Source organism: Setaria viridis, chromosome 9 (genome assembly GCF_005286985.2).
Source record: "Setaria viridis chromosome 9, Setaria_viridis_v4.0, whole genome shotgun sequence".
Classification (NCBI taxonomy): Eukaryota; Viridiplantae; Streptophyta; class Magnoliopsida; order Poales; family Poaceae; genus Setaria; species Setaria viridis.
The window spans coordinates 2,016,317-2,036,928 of record NC_048271.2 but is presented as its reverse complement, the minus strand read 5'-3'; the positions used below and the strand labels follow the sequence as shown (position 1 = coordinate 2,036,928).

Sequence of the window (20,612 nt, the reverse complement as noted above, 5' to 3'; positions counted from 1 at the left end):
CCGTTTCGCTTTGCAGAGTTAATAAGCAACAGACAGGCTGCGAATCGCCAACAACTTTTCTTTTCGTCCCCTCTCTTTCTCCTTTTCCTGGCGCTGAATGTCAGATCGGTGGTTTAGATTAGACTAGACCGGGGAGACGGTAGTGTGTGTGTGAGCTGAGAGGGATGGCGACGCTAGCAGCATGCTTCTGCTGCAAACAATCGTGCAGCCACCTGCAGATGACCAGCTACCAACCAAGTACTGAATTCGTGTGTGTTTTCAGGCAAATGGATAACTTTTTTGTGTATCCCATCAAGTGTTCAGATAGGTACGTGATAATGGAACGCTAATTGCTCCATGATTTGCAGCGAATCCTCAAAGCACCGGACTTGCCGACTTGGTGCACCCAGGGAGCCTGAGACGTTTGAGTCGTTGAGCACCTCGCCGACAGAGAGCAGGCAGGCGGCCGCGGCATGGTGGTGGTGGCAGGCAGTCAGGCGGCATGCGTTCGTGCCGGCAGCGGCGTCTGGCGTCCTCAGCTCCTCTGCAAATGCAAGTAGGTCGCTGGCGTTATCAAAGCTGCCCGCAGAGGAGGAGGGCCTCACGGTGACATCGTGGATGGGTTGGGTTCCACCGGGAGCTGCTACCCGTTACCGTCCCGAGTCAAACGGCACCATGGATGGCTAGCGTGACGATGTGAGCCCTGACCTGACCGGTGTTCATTTTCAGCGAAACAGCTATTACCTCTGAAGGTTTCGCTTTTTTTTTTCCTTTCTCCCAGCGTATCCGCCATTGCTCAGTACTACGAGTAGTACGAGTACTGTAGCGCAGGGCCACCGTTGATATTCTGGACTGGAGATCTGTCGCGCAGGACAGGAGGAGAGGTTGGTGACGGGTACGTGTCATGGGCTAAAAAGGCTAGGTCCTAGCAAGGTAAGTCGCAGGGGTTAGGGATGCTGTGTCTAGCTAGTTACTGCCTCTAGCACTGACGTACTACTTACTGTACTCTACTAGTAGCATAGGAGTGAGTAGCTAGCTCCATCGGCGACAAAGTCAGCAACCTGCCCCGCCCTGTTCTTTCTCTGTCGCCATGAGTTGCGCTTCCAGAAACAGGTTCCTCTTCCTCAGCGGCCACCGGAACCGGTTGTTGGAATCAGATACCGACAAGGTTCGACGTCACACTCACGGGTAACATCGTCGACAAATGGTAATTTTGCTGGTGGACACTCCTCAATATTTACCTTTGCTGCTGGACACTTCTTAAGTTTGATATTTGCTAGTAGACACCGTATCTATTAAAATAATCATTTCTTGCTATGGAGGAGAGAGAAAACCAGTGACAAGACTAGAATACCCCTACAAGGTCATGCTACGTACAGACATGTCTGAGGAAAAAAGATCATATATGAAGCCAGTGACACCGTACGTAGATAAAAGATAAAAGGAAGATAAAAAGAAGGATACAGCCATACAAAAGTATAATAAAATATAGATATGACAAGCTTTAAATGCTGTTAGCCATATTCGATAGAAGTATTAAGGTAAACAAGGCTAAACATGTTGGCAGCCACCGTGTGTGGCGGACTCGTGGGTGGGGAACAGGAGAGGGATCAGATGGAGAGGACAAGATGCGAGGGGTAGTTTGGTTATTTTTTTAATTATCTCATTCCTTTCATAAAAAATTAATATTATAATACATATGGTGCCTTATAGTGAATATCGAAACTTGTAGAGTGTCTGTTGGCAAAGGTAGAATTGAGTAGCGTCCATCAGCAAATATCAATATTGAGAGTGTTCGGTAGCAAAATTACTCTCGACAAATGCTACCATCTCCAAACCATGGCCATGACAAGGCGGGCTTGGAATAAACCCTTTTTTTAGGGAATGCTTGGAACGAACTTTAGTGCGTGTTCTTTTTCCTCGAGGGAAAGACGGAACAAACTACTCTTCGCCATGGCGGGCCTTACCATATTGTTTGTCTACGGGCCCATCGGGTCCAATGAGAAGGAGTGCTTTACTCAGGCCGACCAGCCACCAGCCAGCTTCCAACGCTCGGCCCATAAAAGAATTTGGGACCGTGTAGGCCCATCCATTTCGTCAGAATACCACGCTTACACACCCGTTTGTTTTTTCCCCGCAATCACTCGCTTTTCATAAAATCAAACAGGGAACAAATGGGGTTAAGATAACTTCATATGACTAGAAGCGTATATAAACGGTCACCTGGTGCAACTTCAGCACTCATGTTCAATAAATGAATTACACATCAACACGCCACGCCGCGTGGAAGGTTCGCCAACAAAGTATAGACAAGTGGCCTTACATGAACTAAGGCAGAGCTTCCATCTCTCGTGTACCGTGTGTGTTCCTCAGAATGTTGGACCTATATGATGTCAAGCTAACTATTCTCCAGCATACCAGCGAGCCTCCCAGATGATATATGTTATGCTCCCAGTTCCAGCTTGATCGTGCAGTTCAGCAACTTATGTTCACTCGCCATTCATCAACTGGGAAATAGTAGGTATCACCAAAACCTCAGAGATGCCCAACCTTAGCTCAGGGGAAAAAGAGCTTGGAGTAGAGCAGCTCGTTCCATGTGTCCTGGAGTCCTGGAAGGCACCAATGCGTGCAATCAGCGTAGCTCTTCGGGTTCGCGATCTGCTCCGGGGTTAGCGGGTTCCACTGCTTCTTGTATACCTGAGTGTGCGCGTCCTTCCTGTATTCAGAGAGCTGGGTGATGTTCACAACCCCAACAGGGATCTTAGACGTGCCGAACACTTCCCCGATGACGCGCATCAGCCCTTTGCTGGTGCCTGGTCCCCAGTAAGACAAATCCTTGATAGGAGTTGTCTGGTTGTAACAGTTCCCATCAGTATCTTCGCCCCAATCTTTGCTCCTAATAACAAAAAGACAAACACATCAATCGAAGGCATGTCAGTTCTTTTGATGCTCGAAACATAAAGTTTTTTTTAAAAAAAAATATAATGTCCAAGGGAAGTTTGAGATACATTATACATTTGGGCTGGCTTACCTGGTGTGAGTGGGTGACATAGTAACAAAAAACACTCTTGAAGTTTTAGGGTCCATGTTGCTCTCAACCCATTTCAGCACAGCCTTCAGTACCATTCCATAGGCATCCTCTGTTTCCATTTCTATGATGTCCTTGTTTTTATCTTCAAAAGAGTTTTGCCTGGAATTGAAAGGTGTTAAGGATAGGAAATATATCTGAAGTATCATAAGTGAAGGTTGTCCTAAACAGACAGTGCTATTAAAGTTTTACACGAAATGTAAATTGCGAGAAGGGTAACTAAATAGATATTCTTTCTTCAAACTGCCATATTCCATGACCTGTTCTTGTTTGATCAATTACTAGGAAACTTCCATTTCAGACAGAAAACAAAAGAACCTCGTAAAGACGTACAGTAAAGGAAGATACATACAGAATTTTCATCTTCTGTCCAGTCATCCACCAAAGGTAGGTATTGAATACCAAAATGTCAGCCCCCTTCCAAAATTTTGCATGTTTCTCAATAGATGTTCCTCTTACAATTCGATCAGCAATACGGTGCACAACAGCGTCATCAGAATTTGACTCAGCCAGAAAGGGAGCCCAGTAGAACTCAATGGTGGCATTATAATCCTAGCAAACATGCAGCATTAAGCTTTTCAGCATGGATGAACTGTAAAAATGATGGAGCCCACAAGCTAGAAAAGAAGCAGGTAAAAACAAAGGCTTAAGTGTAAAAGCATATACAAATTGGAGTTTGTTTTATCCTTCTTAACAGCTCTAGGGATCTTTTTTTGAAGCAAAAACAGTAAGAGAAGATACTAGTGAATACATCCATATCAATATTCAGAAGTTACTGACAAGAAAAGGTGGGGAAAGAATGTCAAATGCCTGGGTAGAAATATTAAGTAAAATTATATTTGGTAACTGCAGTAGCTAACTAAGCATAAAAAAAATGCTGCACCACATTTTGAGCAATGCCACATGCTAATTTTCAGCTTTCATTCATTTGTTATGTTAAAAGGTACAAACAAAGGAATACCTTTGCTCTGAAAACTGTGAGGGAATCAAATGTTTCCATGGACTTGGAGCTATCCGGGATGAGTCGATGCAGTAGGCAAACCAGAGATACGTATTGTCCCCGGTTCAAGGAATCTCCAACAAAAAGCATGCGCTTGCCCCGTAGCATCTCTAGCATTAGAGTTGCGTTGAAGCTACAAATTGCGACAGATGACACTTCCCATTACGATATAGTAAATTAACAGAAGAAATTGCTATGCATAAGAAACTCAATAGCATGCCCTCGTATAAGATATTAATAGTACTATGCATTGGCAACATTATCAATCGGGTTCAAGAATATCTCAATTTATGCTGCAAATATTTACTCACACGTCCCGTATCACTGACACTGAGGGCTGACCCAAGTTCAACATCAGAAGTTCAACATGCTACATCACTGTATGGCTGTATATGCATCTTTTAAAAGTCCAAGGAATTTCCCACAAACAAGATGTGGCCTATATCTGCTCTCTGAGTGACCTAGTCCAAGGGTTTCTACACAGTAAACTGAAATAGCCACGCCACGTACCACCCCCCTCAGGCCCCTCACGCTTCACATCAAAATAACAGCATAGGAATTGTCAAAGGTGAGAGAATGAGGTTGGACGGCAACAAAGCAACAAACGACGTAACAAGGCACCAAAACTCGCATCAGCACTGTCGCAGAATCTAGACCGGATCCACAGAAAAGGAGCGTAGTGAAGGAACCCAAGCCCGTGCAAACGGTAGGCTCCGTCTCCATCCACGGCTGTACGGCCCCACCGTGCCAAGCGGACCACACCGTCCGGCTGGCCGGCCGGCCGGCCCCTCTGTGGCGCGCTTGCTCGAACCCCGTACTCCCACGTGACAGCCTGCACCCTTGCTCGGCCGGCAGCACGCAGGCCGCAGCGTCGAGGACCCGTACGGAGCCAGGGCAGCAACAGCTGGAGCCGGGAGCCCCCGTGCGAGCGACATGCATCGGAAAAGTCTCAAGTGCACCGTGCCCACGGCACATGATTGAGACCCCACGCCTCTCATGGAGCAGCGGCCGGCCGGCCGGCCGGAGACCGTCTCCGACGCCGGCCGATGACACCGCCAGCAATAATTGACCCGTTCCGCTCGGCGGAGCTGAGGAGCGGCCTGGCTCCGTTCTCACTCGAATCAATTCATCCCAGCATCTGGAAAATCTGCATGCCGACGTTGCCGTCCAGGCTCCAGAGTCCGAGCCGCACGCGTCGCCGCATGGACCCGTCCGGCCGTCCCCCGCCGCGTGGCTCGCCGAGCCCCACTGCTCACACGCATGGCATTAATGGGCGGCTACCTGCTCACCTACGACGGCGAGGTACGACGAACTCGGCTGCTGCTACCAACCAGGCTACCCAACCCCCCACCAGGCCCACCGCGGCTCGCGCTCGCCGCCTGGCGCCTGCGCCGCGTGCCGGGCGCTTGCTACCGGCCGCGCTCGGATCGGCATGGTCCAAACCGAAGCGTATCGCGACAAGACAAGCGGCTCGAAACCTCGCCGTTTTTCGGCGTCTCCGCCCGTCCGTTCCAACCGGATGGACCACACCGCCCCAGCGCCACGTCTCCATCGCATGCCGTCTTAGCTTCCCTTCCTTTTCTTTTTCTTTTTCTTTTTGAGATCTTCCCTTTGAAGAAGAACTATAGCTTCAAAAGAAAATTTGAAACAAGCGCGCTCGATCCGGCCTGGATCAAGAGCCTAATTCAAATGTAGATCATACTGCTGAACTGCTAGATCGGCATCACTATTCACTACCCACACCAACAGCAAATCGAAGGGAAACAAGGAGAAAGGTTGTTTACCTGGGCAGCGAGCACCCGCGCGGCTGCCACCGCCAGTGCTGGTAGGCCTTGTCGGGGCGGCCGTGCGCCTGGCAAGTGAGCTGAGGCTGGATGTAGGGGCACTCCTCCTCCTGGTACCACGGCCGCGCCGCCTCGTCGTACACCCACTCGCCCCGCCCGACGTCGCACCCCGCCGGCGCCGCGCCCACCGCGAACGGCAGCTGCGCTGCGGCCGCGCGGTGCTCGGCCGAGCTTAGCTCACTTACGTCGCCGCCGCCGCCGCCATGGTGGGCGGGGCGGAGGGGGCGGCTGATCTGGCCGCGGCGGTGGGACGGGGGGCGGTGGAGGAACGGCTGGTGCAGCGTGGAGGAGAAGTCCTTGAAGTAGAGCACGGAGACGAAGGTGATGAAGGCGAGCGTGAGGGCGTAGGACGTGAGGAAGGGGCTCCTGCCCCTCCCGTTGCTGTGCTGCGCCTTCATCGTTCTCATCTGGGGGAGGAGGTCCCTCCCCTTCCCCCGGGCCGGGCTCCTCCCTTCTCTAATCTCTCCTACCCGCGCGCGCTCCCTCCTCCCTCGCTGTTCCTCCTGCTCGCATCGCAGGAGTCACGGCACGGGCAATGGAGGTGGCGCCTGCCCGACCGGCTGCCGCGCGCGCCGATCCCTGATCTGATGCTGGGGGCGTGGGATCTGGGACAGGAGCAGGAGGAGGAAGAAGAAGAGGGGGAGGGGCTGAGGAGAGAACTGGAGGAGCAGGCGAGCAGCTGCAGCTGCTTTGCTTTCCCTTTTGGTTTTTGGGGGGTCCCTTTTGGTGGAGTAGGCTTTTCTTTCTCCCGAGTTTGCGAGTGGTGGTGGGTCCTCAAGGAAGTGGGTAGCGGCTCCAGGTTGAGTGCAAACCAGCTGAGGCTGGTCCATTTGTTGGGAAAAATTGCGTCACAAGCAAGCCCAGCGTTGACTGCTCATATGACCTAATCAGTTATCAGGGCCCAATCCGCATCGAGACCGTGCTTGATTAACCAATGGTTTCCGTTTTCACTGAAAGTAATTAACCAAGCTCGTCTCGTCACGGTAACATACAACGAGCCAAAGGTATGGCGCCACATCATCCATCCACGTGTGTGAATTAGGTTAGTCCCAGTAAGGTTTCATTGTACTGTTTCCAAGGATGCCATATCATCTCATGAGGTATATTCTTATGAATGAAACAGGAAGTCCCAGAGCACAGTTTCATTTCACGATTTCATAGGATGCCCATGACATTTAATTGTGAGATATGTGATTGGATATGGTTAGATGAAATGAAACTCTATAGCCCACAATGCAAGTTTCAATAGGTTTCATAGTCTTGGAAACAGTGTATACACAGTTTCATCCTGATGAAACTCTTTCCCTCTCTCACTTCATAACTACCATGCCATGTCATCACATATGCTGATGTGTCACCGTATTTAATGTGCATGAAACTTCTATGAAACTTCCACTGGGATTAGCCTTAAGGCTACTGACAACCTGGTCGTGTTGGAGCAAAGCTTGGTCACCCAGCCGACGCAACAGTTGAGCGCATCAGTTCGGGGCTTTGGTTTGGAGGCCTGGACCATGCCGGAAGGGAAGGGAACTGGTATGGGGTAGGCCCGTTGCTATGCATGAGATCCATGCTTCGTGCAAGGGGCTTAAGATGGCGACCGGTGGATGATTAATGAAGTCCCACTCCCTCCCACCGACTGGAGACCAACCGGCAACCGCTCGAGGCCCATTCCATCTGCACACCCAACAGCACGGTCACAGCTAGCTACGGAGTACTTCGCTACAGCAGATTGTCCCAGCGTTGTTTTTTACCATCTGAATTTGACAACCTGTTGAGCCCATTTATGCTTTCTCACCACGCCGCATGAGGGGGAAAAAAAATTATTACTGTACGCACATCTATGCGACGCCTCCCTTTTCTTGTTGGTAACAGGCCTAATTTTGTTCGAATCACGCTGCCTAAATTTGAAAGGTTAGGTCGGCAGGATGCGAAATGAAACAGTGGAAGCAAACCCTGACCAGAGCACTCAACTTTTGCACTATTGCGAGGAGCCGATGGTTACTGCACTGATTGGTAATTTGGTAGCAAAGCTTTTGCCTCTTTCTTCCTTGCACGCTTCACTCACTCAGGCAAGGGCTCGCTACCTAGCTAGTGCTGTGCCTGTACTGCATGCGTACATCACGTGTTTAAACTCTCAAGATTTTTTTTTGTTTTTGTTTTTGTTTTTGTTTTTTGAGGACAACCTTTCCGTGCGGTAACTGGTATAAGGACCAAGTAAAAATGGCATCATTTCGTTTTGTAGCTCCAGCGGCGACGTGGAGGATTCATTTAAACACGACAAAAAACTGCGTTGATGGTTTGCGCGCAAGATCCGTGTCTTTACGCTGCGGTCTGCAATTCGGTTGCTTTATACGACCAGAGAGGAGTCTGGCGGCCAGCAGACGTTTGGCGGTTTGGAGGCTTCACACGAACGGGGCACGTACGGTACACGTCGGCCTGCCAAACCTGTGCTGCCCTGCACCGAATATTCAAACGTAGAAGGAATTCGGTGGAGATTCGACCGACCAAAGTCAACACGAAATCGTAATCACACACGGCACGACTCGCGCTACCAACCGCTAACCACCAAGATAATGCCACTTGAACCGACACATTGTTGAATAAAAAATACATCTGGGCCGAACGAGGCCGAAAATGCCGTGACGTTGTTGGGCTCGAAGGGACTTTTAATCCAACGAGAGAGAAGTAGATGGGTGGGATTGTGTGATAGCGCGTGGGCTGCAGTGATTGTAATGTATGAGTTCTCCTGGCCCATATGACCTGCGAATTCAGCCCACAAAAGCCCAAAAGATAGACTAGTGCCGACGGTTACTGGTCGTCCTCGTCTTCCCCTGCTTCCTTCCCCTCTCGCCTCTCTGCCCTCGCCGAGGCGAACAACCAATCCGACCCGACCCAATCCCCAGCGCCGCGGCGCCAGCCACCGCCGCCGCCTTCGATGGCCGCAAGGCGCGGGCCCCACGTCATCAGCCTGGCCGATCCCAACCCGCCCCTTCTCGGCCGCGCGCCGGGGGCGGCGTCGGCCGCCGTCCCGGCGTCCGCGCCCGCGCCCTCCTCCGCCTCCGCCGCGCACCCCGCCTTCGCCGTGATCGAGGAGCGCCTCGTCGCCCGGGACCAGGACACCCAGGAGCTCCTCATCGACAACCAGCGGTTCGCCGCCACGCACGTCGCGCTCCAGCAGCAGCTCATCGCGGCGCAGCACGAGCTGCGGGCGGTCTCCGTCGCCGCCACCAGGGCCCGCGCCGAGCGGGAGAACGAGGTGCGCGCCCTGGCAGAACAGGCGGCGCACATCGAGGCCGAGGCGAGGGCCGTCGCCGCGGCGCGCGCGGAGGTCGACCAGGTGCACGCCGACATCCAGGTGCTCGCGAGGGCGCGCGCCGAGCTCGTCAGCCGACTCCAGGTCCTACGGGACCACCTCGCGCGCAAGAAGGCCGAGGCGAGTAAGACCGATTCCGTCCGTGCCCAGATTGAAACCATGCGCCGGGAGATCCAGAAGGGCAGGTATTGCTGTTGGTTCATTTAATCACTCACGTTTAGTATCCACTGCTAGATATGCGTTGTGACGGTTTTTCGACCTCAAGATGTCTCCCAGTTTATATTGAAAGTAGCATGCATTTTGATGATTGCTGTGCGAAGTTTGTAAATATACAAGAGCATGCCACACCTCGTGTAGGATGATTAGGAATTCAGGATATATATGTTACACAGCTGCTCTTCGAACCTGCTCATAGAGCTACTTCGGAGAGCTGTCATACATGCAGTCACGCACAGCATCAATTCAACTGCTTTGTAAAAGAGAAGCATTCATTTTTTTGTCCTCCTTAAGCAAGCTGCTTTATCCAAGGAAGCTTTTACACTGTCAGTGTGCCAATTGCACATGGTTTGCTAACAACAGATTTGCAATGCCTTGCAGGCCAACTTTGGAGAGTAGTCTTTTTAGATGGTTAATGAATAATGAGTAGACAGTCTGGTAGCATTGCCGTTATTACATTTCCTAGTTGATGCATCTTGGATAGAATGATACGTCAAGTAGATTTGCAGCAGCAGTGTCCCTAACCCAATTCTGCTACTCACCGTGCTTTAAGCTTTGGAGTTTGGACTGGTTTATTGAGATTGATGCATAGAAGCTATTGAATTTGTTATGATATTATCATCTATCAAGGGTTTTGTATGATTCTATCACACTTTTGGTGAATTGAAACATTACCCGTTTTCTTTGTTGAGGATAGCTGCGAAGTCGGCATGCAGGCCATTCCACCACACTTTTCATGGTGCAATGTTTCCAGTGGGCATAGAGAGTGTAGAGCACAACACTTGTTTAGGCCAACTAATGAACCTAGCTATTTTCATGCTTGAACTTTTTTACCAAACCTGATTCAAATATATATATATATATATGTGAAACCTGCATATGAGGCAAAAATCATATTTGGTCCCAGGATATTTTGGGGCAAATACAAAAAGTTCAGGCTCGAGCCATGAACGATAAGCAAAATTCAACCAAAAATGAAGTGTGGTGTGGCTGCATGTTCTGCAAATATCTTATCAGCTCATTTGTACCAATGCATTGATCTGCCACTGTCTACCGACCACCTGAACCACACTAGTCCTTCCATCCAAAAGCAATAATCACAATGGAATGCACTAGGCCTCCTTAAACTTTTCCTGAAATCTCAACTAGGTCCATAAACTATCAGAGTGAGGATCTGGGTCCTTACACTTTTTAAGTGGTTTGCTCCACTTTAAGTGACAATCCGGTCCATAATTGGACCTAATATTGATATGTTGTTTCTCTCTGATGTCTTTTGCATAATATTGACAGAGCTGCGGTTGATTTCGAAAAGAAGGCACATTCTGATAACCTCGAACAAAGTAAAGCAATGGAGAAAAATATGATCGCTGTGGCTAGTGAGATTGAGAGGCTTCGAGGAGAGCTTTTAAATGCTGAAAAAGGGACCACGGCTGTCAACTCAGCAGCAGCTGTTCCTAACTCTGGTATCATACTGAATCTGCTTTGAGTATATTATCACTTCCCTTTTAAGTAGAATTGAAGTATTAAGGGACAATAGGCTTAGGGGCTTAGCATATTAGCCATATGGCATTTCAGGCTTTCTTGTGTAATTGTTCTGAACAAGTTTTTCTTTTTCCTTCTTTGTAATCCTATCTCAGGGTATCCTGCAGCTTATGGCAATTCCGAGGCAACATGTCCCGGAATGTACGGAAATCCTGATCCAACATATGCTGCACACTCTTATCCCGATGCTTATAGCACTAATCAGGTTTGTTTACTTGCTTTATAATTGTTCTCTTATTTGCTTTAGTTTTAACTTCAACATTTCTTTGCCTGGATTAATAATTGTAGTCTGTTGAATCACACCAATGAAAATATGATTCCAGAATTGATTTCTGATTTGTGTTACTCGAAGAACAGTTATTTATTTTTGGATGACTAATGATCAACACTTTAACTCCTCTCTCCTTCTCTTCTGTGTTATTTTTCTTATTTTCTTTTCCTCATCTATGTTATGTTTCTCATTTTTACCTTTAAAATAGGGTCTATATATCTTCCTAGTACACTGAAAATTTGGTTTCCGCTCCTTTGTGCATTTGCACTAGATCTCTAAATAATATGCCTTGTTGTTTTGTGTTTCTGGAATTCCCCTTTTATCTGTAAGAAGTTGAGTAGATTGGCACGATCACTTTGTTTTATACCTTCCCCAGTCAAATAACCTCCTTAGTTGACATATTACTTATGGATTTTGCTATGTAGGCTCTTAAGTATGGGAACCACTTGCATGGTTGCAGCAGAAACATAACACCTATCCCGTTGGGGCTTAATTTCTGGAAAGATGCCTGTAGACATGTACACTGCTTCTAGCCTTCTACTACTGGCGTCACACTAACTGTGATAATCTCATCTGGTGTGACTTCAGATATTTTTGGTCTAGTTAGCTTATTATTATCCCCCCTTTCTTAAACAGAGTGTTTCACGTTAATATGTTTTGCCAATAAAGAGTTGTGCTCTGTTGTCGAATTAGGACCGCGCTCATTTGTTTGGTGTCTTGTTGGTAAGGCCATTAGTTCTGGCATGTCTTGAACACTATGTGGATGATGACCTTTGTTATTTTTTTGCTTTGTTAAATAATAAAATTCAGGCGTGGTCCCTGCTGTGGAAAACGAATTTTTATCCTGTTTAAAGTACCCTTTGTTCCCCCTCTACAAGGCCTTTGAAATAATGACTGCACAAGACAATGAGCAGCTCAACTGAAAATTGACCTTGAATCTTATCTTGACATCTCATCTTCTAAATTGCAGGCTCATATGCACACCGAAGGCAATTCTCATTACATGAGTCAACCTGTTTCGTATGGACAATATGAGAGCCAGCACACCAATGTTCAAAGATGACTGCCAACTCAAGATAGCTTAGACTTGCCTGCCATCTCAATGTAAAAGGATAGTTGCAGAATCAGCCAAACTAAGCATGTTAGAGATATTCATTACATGGAAGTGCTGGAAGTCCTCGTGTTCATGTTTTTCTTTTCTGGTCAATTTGTTCCAGAATGTATGAGTCGGAATTTGGAGCAGAAATCTTTCTTGCTTCTCGATGTACTAGCCTGATGATTCATCAGTTAGTTCTGCAGATCGGTGTTGTTATTCAGGGATGCTGATGACTCACTTTTGGTGGTGCAGACATCTGTATATAAAAATGGATAATGCTAGCAAGTTGGATCATCTTTGCTCGCCGAGATCAAGTTTTGTTGCTGTTGCCTGCTGAGACTAGAAAATTTGTTCCTCCTCCTGCCCAGCAGAGAAGGCCACAGCATCATTCAATTCATTCTGTGGATTAACCTTTTCACTTCAGGCGGCCGTTTAATTGTTTAGACCTTTCAGTCTTTCATGTGCACCTGATTTTGAAAGTAGGCTGCCAGCGTGTGTAAAACTTTTGACATTTTTTAGGAATCCTTCTCTCTTTCGCGAGAGTATGTAGCCCGCAGAATTGGAAGAAAAACGCAAGGTAAAGCACACAGGAATTATAGCGTATTATAGCGTATGAGGCTCGGAAACATCTTCTTTCATGCACACGGAGCCCATGTTTAGGGAGGAGAAGTTTGTTTAGCCTGGTTGTTTCCTATCGGCCCAAACTTAGAAGGCCCATTGTCTCACTAGCTCACGGAGGGCCCGGCGGCACTGCGGCAGAGCGGGGAATCGTTGGCTCGCTCGGTTCTGTCTGCGAGTTTAGTACCACCTCGGCAGCCGAAGGCGGGTACGCGGCGAGCTCCCGCTATAAGATGAGCCCCCCGTGCCCCTTTGCTCCATACTTACCTGGACGGGATCGACGGGCGATCAAGAAGGCCCGTGGCCTAGGTCAGTGGCCCGCATTGCACTTGGCGGGTGCGCTGGCTTACCATCTCCCCAAGTGGGAGAGTGGACGTCATAATTTGTGGCAGAGGGGGTACGCGTTCGCGCGGCCCCCGCCAATTCTAACAAATTAAATTTTGGTATCTCGTGTAGTGTGTTGGCAAGCTTGCAATATGGTCACGTAGGACTACAGGGCGAAAAAGAGTAACAAAATTTGCTGTTCGATACTCGGCTCCTCATCCTTAGAATTTTTTTTTGCAAAATTTCGCGATATGGTCATCTGCTTAGATTGGCAATATTTCATTTATGTCCTCTACGGGAGGAGTTGTCTTTCCATCCGCTGTATGGTTATTTTTGTTTCAGATTTATTATATGAACCGTCTTTTGAGTCAGTTTTGTGTTTCATTTGAAGTCACTGAGCATATAAAAAAAGGGGTCTATTTTAGTAGCACGGTGTAGTGTAGATTACACACGAACTAAATCAGGTTATGTCACAAGCAACACAGCAATTGTGAGCGTGCGTCCATGACACAGTGACTGTGAGGTCTCCGCAGAGGCGTGGACCCATACGTATCAGCCGCGTGAGAGTACGTTCCTTTCACGTGGACGTGGCAGCCTAGCGTCACACGGGCACGTTTTAAAACCCAGCACAACGTGCTCCGCGCAATCGCGGCCGTCCAGCGCGACCCGCGTCCGCGACGAACCGTCCAGGTGGCTCGGTGAACGTGTCGCGTCCGCCGGCGCCGCCCACCTACATAACCGGCCGGGGTCACCGTCCGAACCATCGAACGACTCGACTCGAACCCACCAGGCGGCAAGCCCTCTTCCCCCACCTGGAAGGGAAAGAAAGCACCAAATCGAGAAAGGCGAATCGAATTCGCCATGGCCACTCCGCGCGCGCCGCTCTTCCCTCAGCTGCTGCTCCTCGTCGCCGCGGCGCTCCTCGCGGCCGCTTCCCTCCGGAGGGCGGCAGGGGCCGGCGAGTTCGACGTCCGCCGCCACCTCTCCACCGTCACCAGGTGCCGCCTCACTTGCCGCTCGACGCTCTCTGGCCGCTGATCTGAACCTGTTCTCTTGTGGGTTCATGGCGAAACTGCGGTAGTAAGATTTGAGTGTACGTGTTCGGTGTTCCCATCGCGTTATTAGGGGGGATTAGGCCCAGGGCTTAGGAGTTGCGGGTGGGTGGTTTGAGGCTTTGAGCCTTCCAGTGTTGGGGCACCGCCGGCCGCGCTTCATGCGATGGGGATGAAGCGCGAGCCGCGCAAACTGACCCGCCGTCCGGGAAAATTGGATTTGTACCACCGAAAGGTATCAAGTTTAGAAATATATCATTAAAAGATCACTTGTTTGATATATATCATTGAAAGCTCATAAATTATCGATCTGTACCATTCCGTGAGGTTTCCGTCACCTCCATTGCTTCTCTTTTTTTCCTGAGGAGTTCTGGTATTGTCCTCTCCTCCATTTCCGTCGTATCTTCACGCATAGCTGGCCATTCGCATCTCACGAAGCCCCTCAAGCCGTCGCCGCACCCCCTGACCTCTTGTAGCGCTCGCCCACGCCTCCGCTCGGCCCTTCTCTACCATGCGGAGCTCCTGCCAGCAGCTGTTCCTGGTGGCCGGGCCGACGACAGCTTATCGATTTCTGTGTTGTACGAGTAGTTGTGCCGATTTCCCCTTTCTGTTTTGAGCAAATTCATTCTTAGCTGCTTTGATTGCGTGGGGAGTGGGGAAAGTAAGGAGCTAGCACAAAGGCACGAGGGATTGGTGGATGGTTGATTGGCGGTGAAATTGCAAATCGGGTCCGCTGCAGCATCGCCATTTGGGGAGTCCTTTGGGGCAGGCTGAAGGTCATGCTTCGATGCGTCCTCGAACAGCTTGCCTCCGGTGCCTGTTTGTACGATACCATTACTAGCCAAGGACGTGGCTGCTGCGGCGGTGGGGATAGGGCATGGCCTCACCTTTCACTGCAACAGGCTGGACGGTGGCAGCTGGCAGAGACTTCAGGAGAGACAGTGGTTGGAGGATGTCGTTCGGGGAGGTGGCGAGAAGCCGAGAAATCATGGAGTACAATAGAGGACAAGGGAGGAACATGAGCTCACTGGACTTTCCCTCTCCGGTGAGGTTGAGTTTGAGCAGGAAGAGCCAAGGAAGAAGATGACTGTGTACAAAATAGACTGGCATTAGCAAAGTTAACGGAAGTGATACAAACCAATAACATTGTGACCTTTTGATGGTATATAGCAAAGAAGTGATCTTTTAATGGTATATTGCAAAACTTGATATCTTTCAATGGTACATACCCAATTTTCCCCATATTTATCTGCTGTGCAGCTCCTAAGGTCCCCAGACCTAGACTTCTACGAAATAGGCGGAGGCCAACTCCGGACACCTGTAGAGTCCTCCGCAGCTCTGCCTCGGGGTGATGCTGCCACTAGCTCTCGATTGAACTAAATTTCTGACGAATGAATGCTAATTTCTGATAAATGAAACTTGGTTGTCTGTCTGATGTAAGTGTAAACCTCAACAGTTTCAGTGTTTGCTTGTAGTATGGATAATGGATCTGCTGCAACTTTCAGACCTGAATTTTAGCATTCATGGCTATATCTAGGTGGTACAATACAACTATTTTTTTTTAAAAAATGTTGTTATGATCCTATGGTGTTTTGTATGAACACATTGTGTTTTACAAGTATCAGAAATGAAATTGGGGGCTTGCCTTCTAGAGCTCATATCAGTAATAAGTGTGGTCTGAATAATACTAGCAGAAATGGAACAGGGGGCTTGCCATCTAGAGCTCATATCAGTAATAAGTGCGATACTGCGATCTGAATAACACTATTGTGTAAAACCGTAAATTGATTCCTATCCCCAACATTTCTTCACTGAACAAAATGCTCTCTACCCTTGGCGATGTTCAGGTATGATGTGGCCAGAGGCTCCAATAGTGTCAATTCTATGCCGACAATCCCAGATGGGTGCCGTGTGATCCACCTCAATCTAGTGGTAAGTTTGCTTCCATACATTTTGCTGCCTTTGATCTATGCAGTTCTAGTTCTTTGTGATGTGTTTGCAACTTCGTGTTCATTCCCTTTTTTGGAGGAGAATAGTGTAGCTAACATCCGTCATATTTGCAATTTCTCTATATGGTGCTGAACTCCCTTTTGAGTTAGAAGGATCCCAGTGTGTAATGGACAAACTGTTTATATTTTGTTTATAACTGCAAATATAATTATATACTGCACATGAAGGAGTGCATATTTAGGTATGATAAAATGGAAACTATTTGATAATTTTGTTTTTGTTTCCTAGGCAAGACATGGGACTCGTGCTCCTACCAAGAAGCGAATCAAGGAGCTTGATAGATTGTCAATCAGGCTGGAAGCTCTTATAAATGAGGCAAAACAAGGTCTCAAGAGTGATTCTCTCAAGAAAATTCCATCCTGGATAAAGGGCTGGGAGTCGCGTTGGAAGGGTAGGACTAAAGGTGGTGAGCTGACTAGTGAAGGAGAAGAAGAGCTTTACAACTTAGCGACCAGAGTGAAGGAGAGGTTTCAAGACCTTTTTGATGACGAATATCACCCAGATGTATATTCAATAAGAGCAACTCAGGTTAGCTCTGACATAGGTTCTTTGATTTACTTCCATGTATCTTACATCTATATATGAAATTATCCTCTTTCCGTCCTCACCAGAAAGGTAATATGTGCCACACTTTGATTGTCATACTGCCTTGTGATTCTGGTTGCTGTTTTTTTTTGGGAGAAAGGGGTCTATTGTGACAAACCCGTAATTTACACTAAGATGAATCCGATTACTGAGCAGAATAGGTGAATCAGCATATATGGTTCCAATTACAGTCATCAAATGTTGCTGATTTCTACTGAGGCACAGCAGGTTAACTATTGCTATATTGCTTAAAATGCAGGTTTCTCGAGCATCAGCTAGTGCAGTAGCATTTGGTTTGGGACTGCTTTCTGGGAAAGGAAAGCTTGGACCAGGGAACAACCGTGCCTTTTCTGTTCTGAGCGAGAGTCGTGCAAGTGATATTTGTCTGAGATTCTTTGACAGCTGTGAGACATACAAGGTACTATTTATTGTAGCACCAACATTTTTAAGAACAACAGCATAGACAGGTGTGCTTATTTGACCTGAATTTTTTGTTCCATTGTCTCTGTATCTAGAGGCTGCTCAGGTCTTATTAAATAATTTGATACTTGAAGCGCCCTACTCTAATCGAGCCTTGTAGAATGTACCTTATAGAAAGACATAAATTGGCAGCAGTGATGTCAAATGGTGCTACCATGTTGTGCTAGTTTCTAAACAATTTCATACATCATATATGCTAACATATAAACAAGTGGCCTCGAGATGTTACTCTGTTGTTTTACAGACAATTGTTTCATGTGATGCATCTACTCTTCTGTTTGCCCCTATCCGGCTTATGAACTTGGTCTCATCTACTATTTTTCCTTTATTTTTTAGAAGGGTCATGCTCATGTCTCCTTTTTTGTGTGCCTTTTATGTTAAGTATATCATTCCCTGTTTGGCACTTGTAAATTGCTACAGGTACAATATGCTAAATATCGTTCTTTTGCTTGTACAACTTGCAATGAGTAATATTTGACTAAAGATCAGTAAATTTGAAACCATTGCCAGGCATACAGGAAAAGGAAGGAGCCTGATGTCAAGAAGCAAAAGGAGCCGGTTCTAGAGCATGTCACAGCTGCACTTGTCAATCGTTATCACCTCAATTTTACAACTCAGGATGTCTCTTCTCTCTGGTTTCTTTGCAAGCAGGTAATGAGTGAAGGATGTTGCTGTGGTTTTCTGCCATGTGTTTCTGAAAATACCTACCTTGACACTCTGGAGTTAAATATGATTAACTTTTGAATGTTTCTCAATCCAGGAAGCATCTTTATTGAATATAACCAATCAAGCTTGTGGGCTTTTTAATGAAGCTGAGGTAGGTCGTCTCTGGACAGCTATAGCTTTTGCCATGCTCCATGCTTGAAATTTTTTAACTGTAAAAACTTTTGTCCCCTTCTGTTCTTGGTGCGTTGTTGTGGACAAGTACGCTGCATAAATATCCGGCCTTAAAACTTTTTAGCGTTGACTGCTAGTTTCCAAATATCGTAAACTCCATGAGGTGGTGAATGCTTCAGAAAGTGTATGTTTGTGAACGGTCTGGTTTCCTTCAAAGTTCATTGGCGCTAGCAGTTTATGCAGCTCAAGCTTTTCATAAAATGAAGCCTCCCCAGTTGGTATTGGTAGACAGTGAAATATTCTCATTTCTCAACTGTAATTCGTCATCCCACCAGTTATTGTTTGGTTGAGAGCACATCACATCCTATTGTATCCAAAATGTGTGCTGATCATGAAATTGAGTATGCTACCTGAAAAATAGTGTGTTAACAGAATGTATAGTTAGTATGCTTTCTGACCTGCACTTTAGGTTTAGTGTTCTTTCTTCAGTAATCTGTTATGCTTTATTACTGCTGTTTGCATGCTTTGAAGTAATTCTTATTTTTAGAGCATTGATTCACTTTGCTTTTGTTTAATAATTAAAGTGCTGTTTAGGTTTATTTTCTAGAGTGGACAGATGATTTGGAGGGTTTTGTTCTAAAAGGCTATGGTGAGTCAATTAACTACCGGATGGGACTGCCATTGCTCAAGGATGTTGTCCAGTCAATGGAAGAAGCAATCATAGCTAAAGAAGGTAGCTGTATTTCATGAATCCAGCAAAGTTTGCTGGTTGTTAGGATCTGTTTCTTGGAATCATAACTAAATAATTCTTGGTATCATAGAACACCACCCTGATGGTACGTATGAAAAGGCAAGGCTCCGATTTGCACACGCAGAAACTGTTGTTCCTTTCAGCTGCCTTCTTGGTCTTTTTCTTGAAGGCTCAGGTATGTTTTCCCCTCTTCACCTAGTCCATGGGCGCATTAATTCTTCCTCTGTGAATTACATATTGATGATTGGTCTCTCATTTGCCTGCTTAGATTTTGAGAAGATACAGCGGGAGGAAGCATTGGATCTGCCACCTATGCCACCACAGGGAAGAAACTGGAAGGGCAGTGTTGTAGCCCCCTTTGCTGGTAACAATATGCTGGTTTTGTACCAGTGCCCAGGCAAAACATCGGATGGCAGCACTTTTGGGAGTCAAAATAACTCATATGTCATTCAAGTTCTACACAACGAAATCCCAGTTTTGATGCCAGTAAGAGTTATTACCTTCATGTATTTTTGATGTATTAATATATTTGTTCTATCCAGCTGCTGGGATCTGGATATATTGTATGACCAAATTCATAAACTCTCTTTGCTCCCCTATATGTTGAAACTTTTTTTTTGGGGGTAGTAGAGGGAGAGGTGGTTTACTGTAAGCCAGTCATGGATGTCAGCTAATGGTGTCCTGAAATCTACACTACTATATCCCTTTACTTGTGTTCTTTTTTGTTTCAATTTGCATCAGTATAGTTTGGCGTATGCCAAGCTTTAGAATACCACAAGTCAAAATGGCATGTTGATTACAACATCGACAGTTCCCGTACTTAATTTTTCCTGTTGGACTATATGTATGCAGGGTTGCGGTAACAAAGATTTCTGCCCATTTGAGGAGTTCAAGGTAAATACAATAACACAGCTTCTCCTTTCATGCTCCACACTGATGAAGCAAAGGCAAGTTTTCACTGCCAATCCTTTTGAATAATGTTTTTTTCTTACTAACATCGTGTGCTTGTACAGGAGAAGATAGTGAAACCGCACCTGAAGCATGACTATGACATGATATGCAAGATCAAGCCGCCCGTGGCAGGAGAGGAGCCCGCCACGTTCAGCTCCAAGGTGTCCGGTTTCTTCACAGGATTGCTCTCGCAGAAGGGATACAGGGTCGCTAGCGCTGAGAGCGTCAAGACAGAGTTGTAGGCCATACTAGCAGCCAGTGTCTGCTGCCTTTTCACCATGTGCCGCAGGCCTTCGTCTGCGTGCGACCACGAGCAAGGAACCCTATTGACCGATGCACTAACCTGCGGTGTTTTTGTACGGGCGAGTCGAACGTGTACGAGGTCTCTGTTGTCCAAGTTCTTCAGGGAAAGATGCATGTCCTCTGATAATGTAAAATTCTGTTTTCATTTTGGACTATTCTTCGTGGTGAAACGGCATGCACGTCCTTGTTGAGGTCAAGCCACGAGTACGCTGTTGCAGTCATGGAAGCTTGTAGCTTCCATGTAATGAAGACGTGGACTGTACCGTGCCATTTACTCTGTTCCTATCTGTACGGAAGGTCTGCAACAGGACAAGGCTTTACTGCAGTGCCCGATGAATTGTGCCGGGCTGTG

The 20,612-nt window shown here is 47.2% G+C and overlaps 3 protein-coding genes and 1 non-coding gene across 6 annotated transcripts; 3 read left to right on the top strand and 1 right to left on the bottom strand.

Annotated features, from left to right (window-relative positions):
• Positions 1 to 2,159: 2,159 nt before the first annotated feature.
• LOC117839426 (probable xylan O-acetyltransferase 10) lies at positions 2,160 to 6,640 on the bottom strand. Its single transcript, XM_034719759.2, has 5 exons — positions 5,852 to 6,640; positions 4,029 to 4,200; positions 3,420 to 3,619; positions 3,011 to 3,169; positions 2,160 to 2,875 (listed from the first exon to the last, which is right to left on the bottom strand). The coding sequence occupies exons 1-5, from the start codon at positions 6,316 to 6,318 to the stop codon at positions 2,536 to 2,538; spliced, it is 1,338 nt and encodes a 445-aa protein (XP_034575650.1). The 5' UTR covers positions 6,319 to 6,640; the 3' UTR covers positions 2,160 to 2,535.
• Positions 6,641 to 8,750: 2,110 nt separating this feature from the next.
• On the top strand, positions 8,751 to 12,643 carry LOC117840981 (protein FLX-like 1). 2 transcript variants are annotated; one of them, XM_034721538.2, is made up of 5 exons: positions 8,751 to 9,409; positions 10,731 to 10,903; positions 11,078 to 11,187; positions 11,679 to 11,829; positions 12,224 to 12,643. In XM_034721538.2, the coding sequence occupies exons 1-4, from the start codon at positions 8,847 to 8,849 to the stop codon at positions 11,784 to 11,786; spliced, it is 954 nt and encodes a 317-aa protein (XP_034577429.1). In that variant the 5' UTR covers positions 8,751 to 8,846; the 3' UTR covers positions 11,787 to 11,829; positions 12,224 to 12,643. The 2 variants fall into 2 exon arrangements, with proteins under 2 accessions (XP_034577429.1, XP_034577430.1); XM_034721539.2 differs by lacking the exon at positions 11,679 to 11,829 and having other exon boundaries at positions 8,762 to 9,409.
• Positions 12,644 to 13,226: 583 nt separating this feature from the next.
• Positions 13,227 to 13,387, top strand: LOC117841235 (U1 spliceosomal RNA). The gene has a single exon (XR_004637256.1). It is a non-coding gene; the product is annotated as a U1 spliceosomal RNA (small nuclear RNA).
• A 658-nt stretch (positions 13,388 to 14,045) lies between these two features.
• On the top strand, positions 14,046 to 20,415 carry LOC117838547 (uncharacterized). 2 transcript variants are annotated; one of them, XM_034718615.2, is made up of 11 exons: positions 14,046 to 14,289; positions 16,191 to 16,275; positions 16,582 to 16,881; positions 17,198 to 17,356; positions 17,929 to 18,069; positions 18,179 to 18,235; positions 18,850 to 18,988; positions 19,077 to 19,181; positions 19,275 to 19,492; positions 19,859 to 19,900; positions 20,020 to 20,415. In XM_034718615.2, exons 1-11 carry the CDS (start codon positions 14,153 to 14,155, stop codon positions 20,197 to 20,199), a joined length of 1,563 nt encoding a protein of 520 aa, XP_034574506.1. In that variant the 5' UTR covers positions 14,046 to 14,152; the 3' UTR covers positions 20,200 to 20,415. The 2 variants fall into 2 exon arrangements, with proteins under 2 accessions (XP_034574506.1, XP_072147336.1); XM_072291235.1 differs by having other exon boundaries at positions 19,859 to 19,953; positions 20,020 to 20,201.
• Positions 20,416 to 20,612: the final 197 nt, after the last annotated feature.